The sequence below is a fragment of the Lepidothrix coronata genome, unplaced genomic scaffold (assembly GCF_001604755.1).
Source record: "Lepidothrix coronata isolate B3197 unplaced genomic scaffold, Lepidothrix_coronata-1.0 Scaffold15, whole genome shotgun sequence".
NCBI classification, from domain to species: Eukaryota; Metazoa; Chordata; class Aves; order Passeriformes; family Pipridae; genus Lepidothrix; species Lepidothrix coronata.
The window spans coordinates 7,055,451-7,074,135 of NW_016690195.1; the positions used below are offsets into that span (position 1 = coordinate 7,055,451).

At 36.1% G+C, this 18,685-nt stretch overlaps 1 protein-coding gene across 4 annotated transcripts in view; it reads right to left on the reverse strand.

The window, feature by feature from the left end:
• Window positions 1–18,685, reverse strand: part of CSMD3 (CUB and Sushi multiple domains 3) — a 618,429-nt gene that overhangs the window by 302,136 nt on the left and 297,608 nt on the right. For all 4 annotated transcript variants that reach the window (XM_017806514.1, XM_017806517.1, XM_017806516.1 and 1 more), the window contains one exon: window positions 3,304–3,407. In XM_017806514.1, coding sequence (XP_017662003.1) covers window positions 3,304–3,407 — 104 coding nt within the window. The remainder of the gene's footprint in view (window positions 1–3,303; window positions 3,408–18,685) is intronic.

Consider the following 18,685-nt stretch of genomic DNA (forward strand, 5'->3'; position numbering starts at 1 on the left):
TGTCAGACTACCTGCTGAAAGCAAACTTCCAAACATCCTGAAAAAGTGCTGGGACTGATGTATGAAAGAGGATCCACCATTTATTTTCCTTCTTCCCCTCTGTCCCTTGGTAATAACGCTTAACACATGCCTTCATATCAGTCATCTTATCAAAGAGACAAAAAAATGTATAGCTTTCAGTTCACCTGTGTGCCAGACTCACCCTAGGGTGGAGCAAACTCACATTTTTGGGTCCAGGTATACATAGGCTCAGAACTACAGGCACTCAGGGAAACTTAATGACAAGTACTGAAAAGGCTTTGCAGTTTAGCTACTTCTGTGATTAACATCCACAGAGTAGGAATAATCAGGACTGCAATTATCAATTTAGGAAGCATAGTTCTATTGAAATGACACTTAACTTCAGTTTTCAGTTGTGAACCTTCCTATCAAGCAGTGCCCAGTAAAACTAGAGGATTAAGCACTTGGATAGGTTCCCTGATTAACTGATAAATTGGAAGATAAATGTTTTGACATTATCAATATGTAAACCAGACATATTCAAACTAATATTCTTTAGCAATTTTCTGGAGGAAAGATAATTATTTTAAAATTTAAAATCCAAAAATTAAATGATGCAACAGCTGATTTATTTGTTATGCATCATATCTCAGACAAAGTCTGCATGGCCCACAGGAGAAAAGATTTACATGCTTTTTACAGTACTCGATTATGTTCCATCTTCCATGTAATTTTTTATGCATTTCAATCCTAATAACTTCACCATTGTTACTTCTGATCACAGAATAATCATTCCACTGGTAAACAAAAATAATATACTTGTGATTTATATACATTTTGATTATACAATGTTACTTAATATTAAAACCCCATTAATTAATGAGGTACCTCTTTTCTGCTTTTCCAGGATCACTATAGTAATAATTCTTTAAAATTATTTACCTAGTTATTTACAGAACAGATTCTCTTATCATATATTAACACTTGAAAATTCTAATTAACTTTTTTATTAAAGAAAATTTTTCAGAATTCCTTTACATTTGTGACAAGTTTAATACTGTATGTTCATCATTTCTCCCCAACTAAGTGTTGTCATCAGAAATACTTTTATAAAATACTAACATGTTCAATGAATTACAAGCTGGACAGACTGTTTTACCACATTACTCAAAATTTAAAATATTATTTTACTGTGCCTCAATGCATACTGTAATTCAGTAATAATACTTCAGTTAAATTTTAATGAGACCTGGTGAATTGGTACTTAATAAAGGTTCTTTCTACATGAGAGAAGATTCCATATAGTTTAGGAATCTAAGAATAGCAGAAATTGAATTCCAGCATTATCAGAAATATATTTTTAATGATTGGTACTCCCTATAAAATAGAAATTACAGTATTTCCCCGCTTCTCACATTTATTATTAGAAGCAATTAACACATCTACAATCCACTGAAGAGACTTTGCATTATCCTAAAACAATTGAACCTGAAATACTTGTGCAAATCCTGGTCTTCTCATTGCTAAGATCATCAATTACAACTGTTAACCAAACACTGCCAAGTCTACCACTAAACCATGTAATTAAACACCACATCTACACATCTTCTAAACACCTCCAGGGATGGTGACTCCACCACTTCCCTGGGCAGCTTCTTCCATCGTTTGACATTGGAACAATGTCCAATGAATGCTTCTAACATTGGTCAGGAGAAAAAGGCCATGGAGAGTGTGACCACCTTGATAAAGAAGGGAGAACTGGTGACAATGGACATAGAGACGGCTGAGGTACTCAATGAGTTCTTTGACTTAAGTCTTCCCTTGCAGTCTGGCTTCCCATTTCTTTCCCCTACCCTCTAGGTGGGAGCTGGGGGAGAAGGTCACTCCCACTGTAAGCAAGGAGCAGGTTTGAGATTATTTGACAAAACTGAAAAGCCAAAAGTCTATGGGGCCTGAAAACATGCATCCAAGATCCTGGGGAAACTGGTGGATGTTGTTGCCAGGCCACCCTCCATCATATTTGAAAAGTCATGGCAGTCAGCTGAAGTCCCTGGTTACTGGAAAAAGGGAAACATCACTCCCATTTTTTAAAAGGAGAGAAAGGAAGATCCAGCGAACTACAGACCCGTGAGCTTCACCTCTTTGTTTAACCTCCAGCAGATCAACACACCTGACCAACTTGGTGTTGTCTGCAAACTGACTGAGGGTGCGCTCAAACCCTTGTCCTGACCATTGACAAAGATATTAAACAAAATAGAACAGAACAGAAAAGATAGAATGATTACAAAACCAATTAAAAAACTAGAAGGTCAGATAATCTATCTTGTGAATGACAAATCTGAGGGGGAATTCATGATAAAAATATGCAAATCCTGAAAAAGCTGTATGTTCTGTTCAAAGCTGTAAAACTACTAATATTAATGAGGTGAAATTAGGACAGAGAAAGAGGCAAACCTTGGTTTCAGGGTACTCAAGCAAACTAATTCTTGATAACATTCTAATGGTGAATAATGGAAAACTCAGAACTCAGAACAGAACTGGAGCTACATAAAATGACAGACAACAATACTAATTACAGTGTTCTGCATATTTTCAAGTGACTGTGGAATGAACAAAAATTAGTGCCACAAGTTAAGTATTTGAGAAATATGGATTCTGAAGTTAATTGGTGATTGTTAAGTATATTATATGTCTATATATCTGGGCTCACATATTCTAAAAGAATGTCAGTGGATGATAAGAATCTTATTCAATATTCAGTGCTTCTTTGAAATATGTGGTTTAGGTAATATCCTATTCAGCCTTTCTCTGTAATAATTTTCATCACTGTATTAACTTGCTTTTTGAGTTATCCATGATAGTCAATAAGCACTTAAAGGTCAACATTCTGTAGCATATCTTTTGTCATGTTAACCTTGCTAGGAGATTGTAAAAGTTTGTGTATAAGTTGTCTATTTATCTATTTTCAATTATGTTCTTACACACTTTCAATTTGAGAAAACACTTATAAAGGTGGCACAGTAGCACCTAAAATTTACGTCTACGCATGAATGTCCAGACTATGCATCTTAAAATCTTCTAATTTTAGCTTATCTTTTTCTTTTGTGATGTCTAGCTCATCTCTTTCTGAATTTAGAGCAGTAATTATGTAACAGTGTATTTAAACTGTCACCTTCAGTAATTTTAGAAGCTCAGTAAGATTAGTTTTTGTTATTTACCTGATCCTAATAATTATTTAGTCTCATTAAAAACACACTAATTACATTCTTCAATGCATACAAATTGTAAATGCAAAAGACTTACACTTGAAGCACAGTTTTAGGATCACCCACTTCTCCTCCGTCACCAATTGTCAGTGTGTCATAACCAATCTCCAGATCAAATTCTTCAAAATTTATCTGAATAACCTAGGAAATAAAATAAATAAATATATTTTAGAAATAAATAATTGTAGTTGAGAGATGAGTCTGTAAATAAGATTTTCATCAGTGTAAATAAAATATATCTTCTAATTAATAATTGCATGCAACTTTAGCATATTTTACAATAAATTATTGTAATTAACCCAAAGGGTTTGGTTCATAATAACTTACAGGTATCATCACTCTGCTGACTTCCTTAAAGTACCATAATTTTACTTATTTATGTAGTTGTTACATGTTTATTACAGTTCTGGATAATTGTATTAGATTTTGATTAATATATACTCAAAGGGCAATATAACTAATTGCACTTTGTGCAATACAGCTGTCTTCAAATACCAACTAAATAATTGTACCTCACTGAGTAAATGCAGCAAAGGTGAAGAATATAATTTACTCTTGACTTCTGTAATCTGGCTCAAGTAGGATAGAGAGGCATCAAAAGTAAAAGTAATTTTCTTAGTAAAATAAAAGTATCAGAAACATGGCCATTTTTAATGTCCTGTAAGTTAAATCACTGTATGCATATTTATGCTGAAGGATAAAAAATTCAGCTGCATTTTAAGAAAACAATGAATTTTTCACTTAGAGCAAAATTCAGCCATATTATTAGAAAAGAAAATAAAGCACATTGTTGCTATCCAAGTACTAATCATGGTTACTCTGTCGCTATGTAAAATAATAGAAGTTTCTCAAACTTTCATATAGATAAAAATGACAGAATATTTATATGCAAGAATTTTTAATGCTTTAATAAATTGCCTTTAGTGACAGTTATAATTGAGAACTGAGAGTGTTTGTGGTTAAAGACGTGGATGCCATTCTGATGGATTAATATCAAGTCCTTGAAAGCTCATATTACTTTGTTACACTGGGGTTCTGGTAATTAAAGAAGGACATGTTTCTATGAACAAAAGCCAGGACAGGAAAGTTGGAAAACTGATGTATGTTATGAGGATTGTGTCTTGGTCTAAAGGGAAGAGAAACACTTTCCTTTAGAGGTGTAAACGGGAATATAAGTACACTGAGGAACAGCCAGTTTGGCATATTCACATATATAAATGTGTGTGTCCATGTCTATGTGTGTATCATACCCCAGGGACTGCAGTCAAGTACAGAGAGTCAAGAGGGCACAGATAGACAGGACATAGGAAATTGTATAGGGTAGAAGCTGATTTGCTTTAACTGAGTAAAGCAGAGAAAACCACTCATAAATCTTCTTAATCTTAGTTTAAAAAAATATTTTTGATAGTTTGTGCTGTTCTAGTCACAAAATTTGTAAGCCTAAACATAAGAATTTAAACAGAAATCCACATCTAGATTTAAGGTTGACACATATTCATTCACAATTTTAAAAAAAATGTGTCTTACTTTTGGTCCACTTTAAAATTATGTGTAATTAGATGTGCAGTTACATCAAAACAGAACAAAGACTCCACAATAATACAGAGGCAAATAATGCTAGTAGTATTGTATTCAACTTGAAATTATATTGCATTATATTATATTTATTAACAGTAAAATACATTTTGCAATAACACTGCAGCAAAAACATCAATACTTATGCATAATAGTAAGAAAACTAAGATGTTACAAAATTGCATAATTAATTCATCCTCTGAAATCTTAATCATGTTTTCCACTAAACACACAAAGAAATCTAATCTCATTATCAGATATTTCTTGGTAAGTGGAACAGTATTTTTTTTTAATTAATATCCTTTCAGATATTTTATTTTACTTGAGTACCATCAAATTGATACAAAGCATCTCTCTTTTTGTAGTTGAAGTACTTGTCTTTATAAGCTTTGTCAGAAAGCTAAAACAGATTTTGTTAGCACAATCAACAATAACCCATACTACGTGTATTTCATCAGAAAGGAGAAGATAGAGGTTAAGGAAGATGTCAGGTTCAAGACACCTTTTTTTTTTATTAGGATCGACAAAAAAAAATTTTTCATTTCACTGGAGAAATGTAAGACCTTTTTCATTCTTTTTTAGCAATGCTCAAAAATAAAAAAGTAACAGAACTCCATGAAAATATCTGACTCATTAGGGAATACTGTGAAACATGAAAAAAATAACTAAATTCGATTTTTGTGTTTAAATCATAAGCTTCAGCTTCAATTTCTCCACTGCTCTCTAGTGAATTCTCAAATTATTGATGATTCTGCTGTGATCTGGCTGCTCTGATATAACCTTTCTTTTTTCTGCACTCTGAAATTATTTTCTCAGATAAGAAAACTTTTTTATTTTTAATCAAAATAAATGTACATGAAAAAGAAAAAGTTTATTATTTGGTTTTTCTCGATTAATATTTTTCAGTAAAATGATGTTTTGTTACAAGGTTTCCGGCTCACTCTCTTTGTAACTCACCTAAAACTGTGATAATGGGATAGGTATGACATTGAAAAGTGTAGTTCCATAAAGCCACACATGCATAGATTAGTCTATATCTGTCTCATATCATATTCTGTGAAACAGTCACATTTTTGAGAAAGAAGTAGCAATGATGTTATTAATAACGGCAATGACTTAAGAATATATTAAAAACCAAAATATGCTATAGCAACTGACTATAAATCTGGAATATTAACATGTGATAATCTTATTCTTGTAGTTCTATTACCATGATTTCTTCTTAAAAGTTTCTAAGTCAACTTAAAATTAGAGAATACTGCAACTTTGTGCAAAACTGACAGTGGTAAATCAGAACCAGAAACAGCAATCACCAAATAGGACCATATTTTATGTATAGCAAAAAATAAAACATTATTCCTTGAGACAGAAAATAATTTTGTTTACCAGGCATACACTTGACAGAAGAGGATTAAAACCAAAAACTAATGACTACTCTATAGTAGCTACTATATAGTACCAATACTAATAGCTACTCTATAGTATCAATGAAGTACTTCATAATTCCAGGTAATTAAAAGGTAAGCAAGGTGTGTGTATGTAAGAGTTAATAAATAACCCAATTCAACTGAGGTTTCACATACCAAACCTGAGATGATTTATAGCACAAACTTTGGAGTTGGTAAAGTAAACTTGCCATTTATTTAACAAATATGCTTGTCAACTGATATTGAAGACATTTAGTTTTAGGGGAATTTGCACAAATGGAGCAAGAGCAAAGCTGTCAATATACAACATGAAACAGTCAGAAAACCAATTTGCTACATAGCAAATATTTTCATATTCCAACTGTAAAAAAAAGTGTATATTTTTTGGAAATTCATCCTTTGCTGTTTACCTTTGACATGCAAAGTACGCACACAATGTACAATACAAAATGTACCTGAAATCCTTGCAAATATGCCAACAAGCAAGAAAATAAGTGATATCTTAGTGATATGTTTTCAGAGTCCTTGTTTTACAATGTCAAATTTAGTTTGATCACGTTCAAAGACGGCTGGATTTGCTGTGCTTATTATATTGACTATTCCCTTTAGAGTACTGAAAAGGTGTTTGATGATACCAGCATTAAAAGCTGAGTGTACCGGAGCCTTTAAAAATAAAAACTGAAATTTAGGTAAGATGAGTAAATAACTTAAAACATTTTTAAAACATTTTTAAAAAATTTCCAAAAATTCTGGTTTTACCAGTCATTTAACAGTCTGTATGCTCATTCTCTGAAAAAGTTAAAAATGGCAAACCAAAGGTAGGTGGCATCCTTGAATTAGTTTAACATTAGAGACAAACCTTAAGGTAATTCTAGATCTTAGTCTGTTGTTCATAAGAATAAACACTTCAGGGAAAACTGTGATGATTTATTACTATATACCACATACTTTAAATCAGACTAACATTACTAAATTCTGTTATTGATCTGGTTAGTAGATGGATAGTAATCAGAAGCACAGGGGCAAGTATTCTTTCTTGATCTATAAATTCAAGTAAAATCTTTTTTTCCAGTTTCCCAGAGCAAGACAAAACCGTCATTAATATAAATGAAATAAGACCCATTGTTTTTATTGATCCATATAAGCAGCAAGCATGCTATAATATATTTATGCATTTATTGTATTTATTCACTGCCCCAAAATCTCATTCAAAGCTGAAAAAAAATAAATTAAAAACGCAGAGGGACCACAAAATGTTTTTCAGTGGTCAGGAATAATGTCAGGGAACAATACCATGAACAAAAATATTTCACCAATGATACACCTGAGCTACAGAATTCCTAATAAGAGGATGATACTATCAAAAGCGGGTTCTGGAAGACAGGCACCAGAAAAATTTCAAAGATGCAGAATTTCATCTCAGGCATTTTATCACCATAGTCTTTATCTATCTTTTTACACATTATGAGTCGAGTAATGACATCAGATATGTATCTGTACAGCTTCAGAACTGAGAAGAATATCTTTAAATTAGGCAATATAATATGTACTACCTTCTTTATTCAGAAAGAGACGTTCAGTAGTCCCCAAAATTTTGTGCCTTTACAGTAGCATTTGTGATATATCCAGCAGATATCAGACTACTAAAACTAACCTGATACAGGTTAATAATATTTTGAACTTTGTTTCAGTGGATGAAAATAAATATGTCCCTAGACACTACTATGAGGATAAAGGAATCTTGTACTTCCTCTTCCTCCATATACACACATCTATATAAAACCCCAAATTATTAAAAATAAAATATATCGACCTATTTATTCCCTAAAAAAGATATGGATGTAGATAAACAGGAGGCAACGTTCTCTCAACATCCCAGCCTGCTCTTGCTATTTATAAACCCAGAACAACAAACAACTTTGAATGCCTGATTTAAATTTAAGTTATAAACCCAGAAATAAATAATAATAAAAAGGCAGTAATACTAACAATATTATCCAATCTCAACAGAAAAAAAAAAGTCCTATTCAGAAAATAACTTTTTGAAAATTATGATGATGCATTTTGTTCTCTAATAATTTTGTAAGGACTTTTTCAAAGGAATCAGTGGGAGCAGAGATCCATTTACTAACAAATTTCAGTAGATGTATCTTTTTTCTGAGCCTTGGAGTATACCCTTTAGAACCCAATCTTTGGGAGTCCATTATCCAACTCAGAAGTAAAATGAGAAAAGGTTTTACTGAATTGTTAATGACTACCTCAAGAACTTCCTAGAGCTTTTCAGACCGAGCACATGCTCAGGAGGATATGTTCCAGAAAATGGGCTTTCCAGACAATTGTTCAATATGTGTATCTAGTCCCTTATTATATAGTTGCATATATTTCCATATGTTCATCTCTTATCCTGAATCTTCCAATGCAAATGTAGCTCTAAAAATATTTTCAGATGTATAATACAGTTTTCACTCCATAAAATATGACATTTTACCAGGAAAATAATGATGAAGTTTCTAAAGGTGTTATGAATCTTTTCTCCTTAGAAGAGTACTTAAATATTAAGCCAAGATACAGCTTAAATGAGCTACATTCTACCTCTAAAAATTACTAGTGGTTTTCTATAAAATTAAGTTAATTTCACTTTTTATTAAGATATGAGAGAAGAAGATAAAATTTTTGATCTAGACACTGAAGGAAATTACTAGATAGTAACTGTATTAGGTCTGGCTGAGATGGGAGTTCATTTTGTCCACAGCAGCCCTACAAGTGCCGTGCTTTGCATTGGTAGCTAGAAAGGTGTTGATAACACACCAGTGTTTTGGCTACTGCTGAGCAGTGCTGGCACAACATCAGCACTGTCTCTCAACATTCCTCCCCCATTAAGGGGCTGGCGGTGGGCAAGATCATGGGAGAGGACACAAGTAAACCAGCTGCCCCAAATTAACCAAAGGGATATTCTATACCATATGACATCAGCTCAGATATAAAAGGTAAGGAAAGGAGGAGGCAGGGGAGGTATTTGTTATTTACAATGTTTGCCTTCTGGAGCAATTGCTCCGTGTGCTGAAGCCCTGCTTCCCGGGAAGTGGCTGAACAGTGCTTTCTGATGGGAAGTAGAGAATAAACGTATTTTCTTTTCCTCTTTTTATTTTTTCTCTTTGATTTCTCTTTTCTTTTTCTCTTATAAACTGCCTTATCTCAACCTAGAACTTGTTTTACATGTCATTTTCCAGCTGGGAAGGGGAGAGATGGAGTGCCTTAGTGGGCACTTGGCATCCAGCCAGGGTCAACCCACCACAGTAACTAACTTTAAAATGGTGTAGGAATGGCATTTGCACCTAAAAGACAGCAAGAGAAGAAATGCTTGAACTTGAAAATTCTGCGCACCTCTCTAGTGCCAGAACACTGGTTATTGATCTACTAAGAAATCTATTTGTCCAGACCTTATCTTGCAAAACCTCATGATATGAATGATCCAAACATACTAGCAGCAGCAAGAAATCCACCTCACTGAAATATATCCATAAGATACCTAATTTCTTTAATTTTCACTGTTAACTCTAGGGAAAATAAAAAAGCACCTAAAGACTGCTAATAATGTCTTTCCCACCCTTTACTCATCAATCAAAAAGAATTTTCTGGTCACCTTCTTCACTGGTAGAAGAGAAACTCGCAAGGAGAAGAAAATACATCCTGTTTGTATCTGAGTGTCCTCATATGCCCTCAGGATGGTTAATTGCTTTTGTGATGAGGGTGTCTGAGTACTTCCCAGTAAGTAAATGATATGCATTTATATCTGATGGTATAAGCTAATGAAATGCTGCTGTCTGATTGATAGGCTTTCCCTCCCTAATTTTCCACAGAATCACAGGTCATTCCATCAAAATAATTGTGTTATTATATATTTGATTATAGAAGAGTAGTTTCAGAAGGGAAATATATTGAATCCATCATTTATTATACAACTGAGTTATAATTTTATTTAAATTATTTATACTAGGAATAATTTTATTTAACATTAGTACTACCAATGGAGCTGATAACTCTGGAAAATATTTTGGACAAGAAAATCACCAGGAGTAGTCAGCATGGGTTTACCAAGGGGAAGTTATGCTTGATCAACTTTGAAAGACTTCTATGATTAAATAACTAACCAGGTGGATGAGAGAAGAGCAGTGGATATTTTCTACCTGGGCTTCATGTAGGCCTTTGACATTGTCAAGATATTAATAGACAAGATGTTGACGTGTGGGTTGAAGAGACAATGAAGTGGATTGAAAACCTGTGGGAAGTCTGGCCCCAGAGTATATTTATCAGTGGCCCAAAATCTAGTTAGAGGGCAGTAACTGGTGGTGTATCACAGGGGTCAACAATGGGACAAGTCCTGTTTAACATCTTTATTGGTTGTCTGGATGATAGGGCAGAGTGTACTCTCAGCAAGTTTGCCACAACACCAGAATTGGAGTAGTGGTTAACATGTCAGAGGATCATGCTGCCATGAAGAGGAACATCAACAGACTGGAGAAATGGACCAGTAAGAATCTTATGAAGTTCAATGAATGGAAGTATAAAGTTGGGGCTCTGAGAAGGAACTACCTCATATACCAGTACACAGTGGGGGTCATCCAACTGGAAAGCAGCTTTGCAGAATTGTACCTGGGGGTTCTGGTTGACATCAGGTTGAACACGGGCCAGCAATGTGCCCTTGTTGCAAAGAAAGCAAACAGTATCCTCAGCTGCATTAAATAAAGAATTATCATCAATATATTTTGCCACTTTCTAAGGAGATAAGTTAGGAAAAAAACTGAAATATTTTTGTGGTCTTTTGCTCTAATAACTTTTTTGTTTTAATTTCCACACACAGGAAGACAAAGATGCTCTAGATAGCCTAAAAAAAAGTGTGATTGGCCAGAACCACTATAAACAGATAGTAAGAGGAATAAGCAGGAAAAAATTCAACTGATCTGTAAAACTACAATGAAAAACCTCATGAGCATTCTTCCCTGATAAAACTAAGCTCAGTCAGAACTTAAAAAAGGAAAAAAAATTATTGTTCTTGAATAGCAAAGTGATTGCAATCATAGCAAGAGACTGAGGACTTCTAATTAACTTGCCCCTGCTTCTGTTCTTTCTTCCAGTATTTACTGAGAAAGGATATCCTTGAATCCAGCATAGCAGTCTGCCCTTCTTAATCCCACACAGGATAAGCCATTTGTTCAAAAAAACAAAGCAGAGATCACAACTGATGTCAGTCTAACTTAATGGGCAGCTACACATCCTGAAGGAAACACAGGAATCATACTGGTGACTTAAGTCTCAGCAGACATTCTTGCAAGTATCACCTTCAGTTTGCATCATAAATGTGTAATAGCTTTACATCATGGAGTTTTGGGAGTATGGAGGGACTGCAGGAGTCGCTTTGGTGGGAAGAAATTGGCAGCTGCCCCCACGTCGGACAGGGATAGTTCCAGGTGGCTCCAAAACAGACCCACCACAGGTCAAAGCAGAGCAAATCAGGCAAGCTGGTTGCACCTCTGTGGTAACTTATTTAAGAAAGTGTAAAAAATGCTGCACAACAGCAGCTAAAGGAGACAAGCAAGAATATCTGAGAGAAACAAGACCACAGACACCAAGGTCAGAGCAGAAGGAGTGCAAGGAGGTGCTCCAGACACCAGAACAGAGATTCCCCTGCAGCCTGTGGAGAGGACCATTGATGCAGGTTGTACCTACAGCTCATAGAGGTCCCTGGTGGAACAGAGATCCATCTGCAGCCTGTGCAGAACCCATGTCAAAGCAGGTGGATATGCCTAAAGGAATCTGTGACCCCATGGAGACCCCTTGGGGTAGCAGGTTTCTGGCAAGACCCATGACACCATGGGGGCCCATACTAGAAGAGTTCTTGAAGAACTGCAGCCTGTCAGAGGGACCCCATGCTGGAACAGAGGAAGGGCATCAGGAGGAAGGATTGGCAGAGATGCACTGTTACTGACTGACTGCAACCCTCATTCCCTGTCCTCCCTGTGCACCTCAGGGGGAGACGTAGAGAAGTTGTGAGAGATTTGAGCTTGGGAAGAAGGGAGGGGTGAGGGGAAGGTGCTTCTTTTAGATTTGTTCTTATTGTTTGTTATTCTACTCTATTGTAATTGGCAATAAATTTAATTATTTTTCCCAAGTTGAGACTATTTTGCAAACGGGAGTAACTACTGAGTGATCTCCCTGTCCTTATCTTGACCCATGATCTTTTTCATTGTATTTTCTCCCCAGCCTGTTGAGGAGGGAGTATGATAGAGCAGCCTGGTGGGCATCAGGCAGCCAAGGTTTGCCCACCATAGAATGGTACCATGAACCTTTAAAGGAGTTCTGCCATAGAAAACAGAAAAGGTATATATTGAGCAGAACAATTTCCTATAAAGATCACTCGCAAGAGCAACCAAGTGAACTCAACCGTGGAGGAAAGTGACAAGTCTCTGCCAAAAATTCATCAAACAAAAAAGACTGAAACATCTCAAATATTCACAGTGCAAGAGCACTGGAAATTTCCTATCTGAGTCTCTTAGTCATATGCATATGTCTTTTTAAAAGTTCTAGCTTGGGTATGCATATTCATAAGTACAAATTAGAAAAAATGTTTGCATTCAAAGTGGATAGGAGATATAATTTTTAGAACTTATAGAAAGTCAAACAGAACTAAAACTAAAATTCAACATTTAAAGGTGGAGTCAATACCTGAAATACAGGCAAGAGCTAGAATCTAAATTCATTGATGGCTGAAACAGAAATAATTACTTTTGTTGAACTTCTTGCAATAGGCACAATCTCACCCCTTCCCTATGGGTAGATTCTATTTTCAGAGTGTGAAACATCACTCCTATAGTCACAGAAATGGCAGGAAAAAATTAGCCAAGCAAAATTTACAATATTTAAGAAAATGAACCTGTCCTCCTTTCATAATGAAAGTATACCTATAGCAAAATTTCAGGATGGAAGGAAAAGTCTTGTACCACTCTACAACTGCACATACCTCCTGACTCCAAATGCTATCATTCACCAATTTATCCTTCACAGATGAACCTGCTAAATTCCCGTCATAGGAATAGCTGGATCCCCTCTGGGCTCTTATTCTGCTGAGAAAATTGCACTTCTGTCCACATATATTTCTAAGAATTTTTTCTTTAACTGTAGTACATATGTGACTCAGATAATTTTAACTTGTACGTGAACAATATGGAAGAATAGTGTAGCTAACAGTACAAAGAAATTTAATCAGAAGTCAAATATTTTTACATTTTCTATTTTCATATTGGATAAAAATTTATTATCTCCTATTGATAAATACAGTACAAGCTTTTTTAATCTACATGGATCAAAAATAGGATTATGTTTAAAATATATAGTTTAGAGTGAGTTTAAGTATGCTCATACTTTCTTATCCTTTCACTGTCTGGATGACCCGTGGTAAAGCTCCACACTAGGCTTAGGGAAAGCCAAGTTTGAGACATTTGCTTGTAAAAAGAGGTGCAGTACAGTTTGTTCCATCAGGCCTGACCAAAACAAACTTAATGAAATGAGTGTTTGAGTTCATTTTGAAGCACCCGGCCTGCTTGAGATTTATGCCGTTAACATGATTATATATGAATGGCAACTGGGTTTAGGCTTAACAGCAAGCTTAGGAAATGTTCCAGTGACAGTTTTGACATGGTTAACAAAATAACACAGCTGTGATAAATTAAATGTAAATAGCATTTTGCTGAATTTGTTTTGCTGATTTTTGACTTGGCCTAAAAAGTAAAAAACCTCAGAAATTAAAAGATTAATTTTTTTTTCAGGAAGAAAACAGCAACTTAATGATGTAAGGAAGGAGGAAGGGAAGAATAAAATGTAAAAACACATTAGAAAAGATTATTTTAATACAGAGTGATTAAATAAGAACCATATTTAATATTATTTCAGTAAAAGTTGCAAGTTATTCCTTCAGTATAATTTTTCAGACTGGCAGAAAACAACATGTGAGGAGTTTCTCAGATATTTTGAACTATTTCAAAAGTTTCTCAGAAAGTAAGGAACTACAGCACTTGGAAATAGATGTCATAAATTTTCAGTAAGCCCTGCCATTACATCAAAATTCAGGTAACAGAATTCCTAACAGATAACTGACATTAAAACAAACAAACAAACAAAATCCAGCCAACTAACCAAAGAAATCTCTAGCAAAAATAATAATAATATAAAAACTCTTTAAAACCAATATCAAAACTCAACTGTCTCCCAGCTGTCAGGCATAAATCGTTATTGATTTCAAAATTATTTCAAAATGAAATAGATAAAAAGATAAGAATTTGAACACTGGCAAACTTTGGAAACTTATATTCTAAAGAAAGCATCTTAAATAATATATTTATGCAAGTAGTAAGAATATGTTATGCCTAAAATACATGCAATGCAAAATTTAGAATATGATGGTGACAAACAAAAAATAACACATGATCACATAAAACTTCTTTTTTTTTTAAATGCCTACCATATAAAATTAACAGAATCAGGCCTAGTTTTCAGATGCATCTAAATTTAGCAGTCAGCTTACATATTTAATTTCTCCTTACAATTTTGGAAAAACAGCTTTTTTTTTTTTAAAGGAACCCTTTTGCTTGTTTTTCTCCTTGATGCACGGTGATGAACAATATGTGGTGTGAATGTGGCTGAGATCTGTCAGAAAGTCTGTCATTCTAGCACTGATATTTTCCACAGTGTTTCTGTCACTGGGGCTTAGAAAAAAATCAGCAAGTATAATTTACAAGCCTTGAACTCTGGTTAACTTTAGCCCTAATTCAGATTTCACTGGTATTTTAGCTTTTAGTTAAATTTAAATTGATCATTTTGTAGCCTTTCCTTTAGAAGGGAAAAATCAAGAATCTGGGCTTTGTTAAGCCCACTGGAAATCATTATTTTCCTCTACCTATGGTTTTTCTACACAAATATCTAAATAGAATAATTCTTCTACTCTAGGCTTCTCTACTCCACTTCAGAGGATGCAAACTGCTATCTGCTTTTAAGAAGGGTTTTTAGTCCATGGATAAACCAGCTGTATGTTAGAATGAAGAATAAGTCATAAGCCTTCAAGACAGCTGGCTTCCTGGGCTCATAGACAGTGATGGGGAGCCAAATACCCACCCCTGTTATCCAGAAGGAAGAAGTTAGTGATCTGCTGAGCCACTTGGATTCTCACAAGTCATGGGACCAGATGGGATCCATCCTAGCGTGATGAGGGAGCCGGCAGAAGATCTCCCCAAGCTGCTCGCCATCATTTACCAACAGTCCTGGCTCACTGGGGAGGTCCCAGATGGTTGGAGGCTGGCTAATACGACACCCATCCACAAGAAGGGCTGGAAGGAAGACCCGGGAAACTACAGACCAGTCAGCCTGATCCCAGTGCCTGGCAAGGTTATGGAGCAGATCATCCTCAGTGAAATCACACAGCACCTACAGGATGGACAAGGCATCAGACCCAGCCAGCACAGATTTAGGAAGGGCAGGTCCTGCCTGACCAATCTGATCTCCTTTTATGACCAGGTGACCCACCTGGTGGATGAAGGGAAGGCTGTGGATGTGGTCTACCTGAATGTCAGCAAAGCCTTTGACACCGTCTCCCACACTGACACTGACACTCCTGAAAAAGCTGCAGCCCACGGTTTGGACAGGGGCACTCTCTGCTGGGTTAGGAACTGGCTGGAGGGCTGGGCCCAGAGAGTGGTGGTGAATGGTGCTGCATCCAGTTGGGAGCCAGTTGCTAGTGGTGTCCCCCAGGGATCAGCATTGTGCTGTATTCTGTTTAATATCTTTATTGGGGTTCTGAATGAAGGGATTGAGCATACCATTAGTAGATTTGCAGATGACACCAAGCTGGGGAGGAGTGTCAATCTGCTGGAGGGTAGAAGAGCTCTGCAGAGGGACCTGGACAGGCTGGAGAGGTGGGCTGAATCCAATGGTATGATGTTTAACAAGGACAAGTGCCGAATCCTGCACTTTGGCCTCAACAACCCCATGCAGTTTTACAGGATGGGCACAGAGTGGCTGGAGAGCAGCCAGGCAGAAAGGGACCCGGGAGTTTGGATTGACAGGAAGTTGAACAGGAGCCAGCAGTGTGCCCAGGTGGCCAAGAAGGCCAATGGCATCCTGGCCTGAATCAGGGACAGTGTAGCCAACAGGTCCAGGGAAGTGATTTTGCCCCTGTACTCAGTGCTGGTGAGGCCACACCTTGAGTACTGTGTCCAGTTCTGGGCCCCTCAGTCCAGGAAGGACATTGAGGTGCTGGAGCAGGTCCAGAGAAGAGCAACAAGGCTGGTGAAGGAACTGGAGCACAGGCCCTATGAGGAGAGGCTGAGGGAGCTGGGGCTGTTCAGCCTGGAGAAGAGGAGGCTCAGGGGAGACCTCATCACTCTCTACAACTACCTGAGGGGAGGTTGTAGCCAGGTGGGAGTCGGTCTTTTCTCCCAGGCAACTATCAGTAGGACAAGATGGCACAGTCTTAAGCTGTGCCAGGGGAGGTTTAGGTTAGATATTAGAAAGAAATTCTTTACAAAGAGAGTGATCAGACCTTGGAATGGGCTGCCCAGAGAGGTGTTGGAGTCACCGTCCTTGAAGGTATTTAGGAACAGACTGGAAGATGCACTTAGTACCATGGTCTAGTTAACAGCTTTGTGTTGGGTCATGGGTTGGACTAAATGATCTCAGAGGTCTTTTCCAATCTGGTTGATTCTGTGTGATTCTGTGATAACAGGACCTGAGAAAAAGAGTGGTCTGGAGCAAGATGCACATAACTTTAAAATTCAGCTTGCATTCTTCTTTTTGTGCATACAGTCCATAGCTGAAATAAAATAAACCAAATGCAATACCAGAACAGTTATAAACAATATTTCCAGCTGTTTCTTACTAAGAAATACTACTCAAGCACCTGATCTTATACAGAAAAAATTAAAGGAAAACAAGTTTTAATTTTTTAGGAGAAAATCTGTAGAAAAATGCAATGGTCAGGGGATGTGAATTAAGTCACGAAAATACAAAGATTTACTACTCAAAATTTTAACATAAAATTATCCCATTACCTAATGTCAGAATACACTACAGGCAATACATAGCATGGTCCAGATCCTAACTGATGAGTTTATACAATATCTTATGAGATGTTCAGGTATAACTTCCCTTATGAGGTGTGAGAAATGTAATGAAATTAAGTAAAAACTAAGAAATCCTTGTTCTCATTTCTGAGCAGCTGTTTACAACAATTTTTTCAAGGGACCCAAGGACTTAATAATATGTGCATCACGGTTCAGAAAAAAGCAAAGAACTTTAAAAGTTGTTACATCTTCAGAGTTCCACGTAAAGGAATGATTTTCCTGGATGTTCTTTCAGGTATATCCCTGGGACTACAGCTTTGTTATTTTTGACCAACATAGCTTTATTTGAGTCCAGAGTAGCCATGGATAAAACAGTGGCAACAATCACTTAATTGGTGTATATAAAAAAATAGATGGAAACCATGTTAAGACAAACGAGAAATGGAAAAACTGTCCATGAATTTCCTCCATCATATACTGTTGGAGAAGCCTCACATGTGAGGGTACTGATCACAGGGAATTTCAACCACCCCAGTATCTCCTAAGCAAGGTACAAACCATCAAGGAGGTTTAAAGAGTCTATTGGCTGTGATACCATACAGGCAATGATAGATATTTCACTGTTACAAAGTTATGTACAAAGTTATGATTGCCCGTATTTCTTTTTCCACTGAATCACTATTCAGAGCTTTGGCGTATCATAGATTTATTTCTAATTATAATATTAATTATTGAAAAAGGTTTTTTTTCTCTTAAGCAGATGAACTCCAGAGAACAGGATCCTGATACAAGACTAAGAATGCAAAAAAACATGCACAAGAACAATGAACATATGGTGAACTCACTGATATCATCAGATGTATTGGTGCACCTTTTCTATTGACTCCCATCCATATGACCTTCCTTTCACAAGTAATTTTTATTCTATTTTTCAATAGTGAACTCACTATCACCTCTGGCCATGTTTGAGATATTTAATCATGGCTCTACTGTCAACAAGGCTCGGGCATGAACAGTATGTCTGATTAACTGTATGAGGCAAGAGATCAATTATAATGCAGTACAAAGCTAAAGAAGCAGACAAATTCCTGGGAAAATATTTCTTTCATCTATATTGTGCTGTTATCAAACTTATTTCTGAAATCAGTTAGGGAAGAAAATTAGCTAGAATTAGTCCTGGAACTAGGCCATTGATACCAGAGGTAAAGATCCTTTCAGGATCTTTCATCTGTTCTTTTTTGCCTTAAAAGATTCTCAATTTCTGAGCTATTTTGTTGCAAATGATGCAACAAGAAAAGCTCTGAAGTAT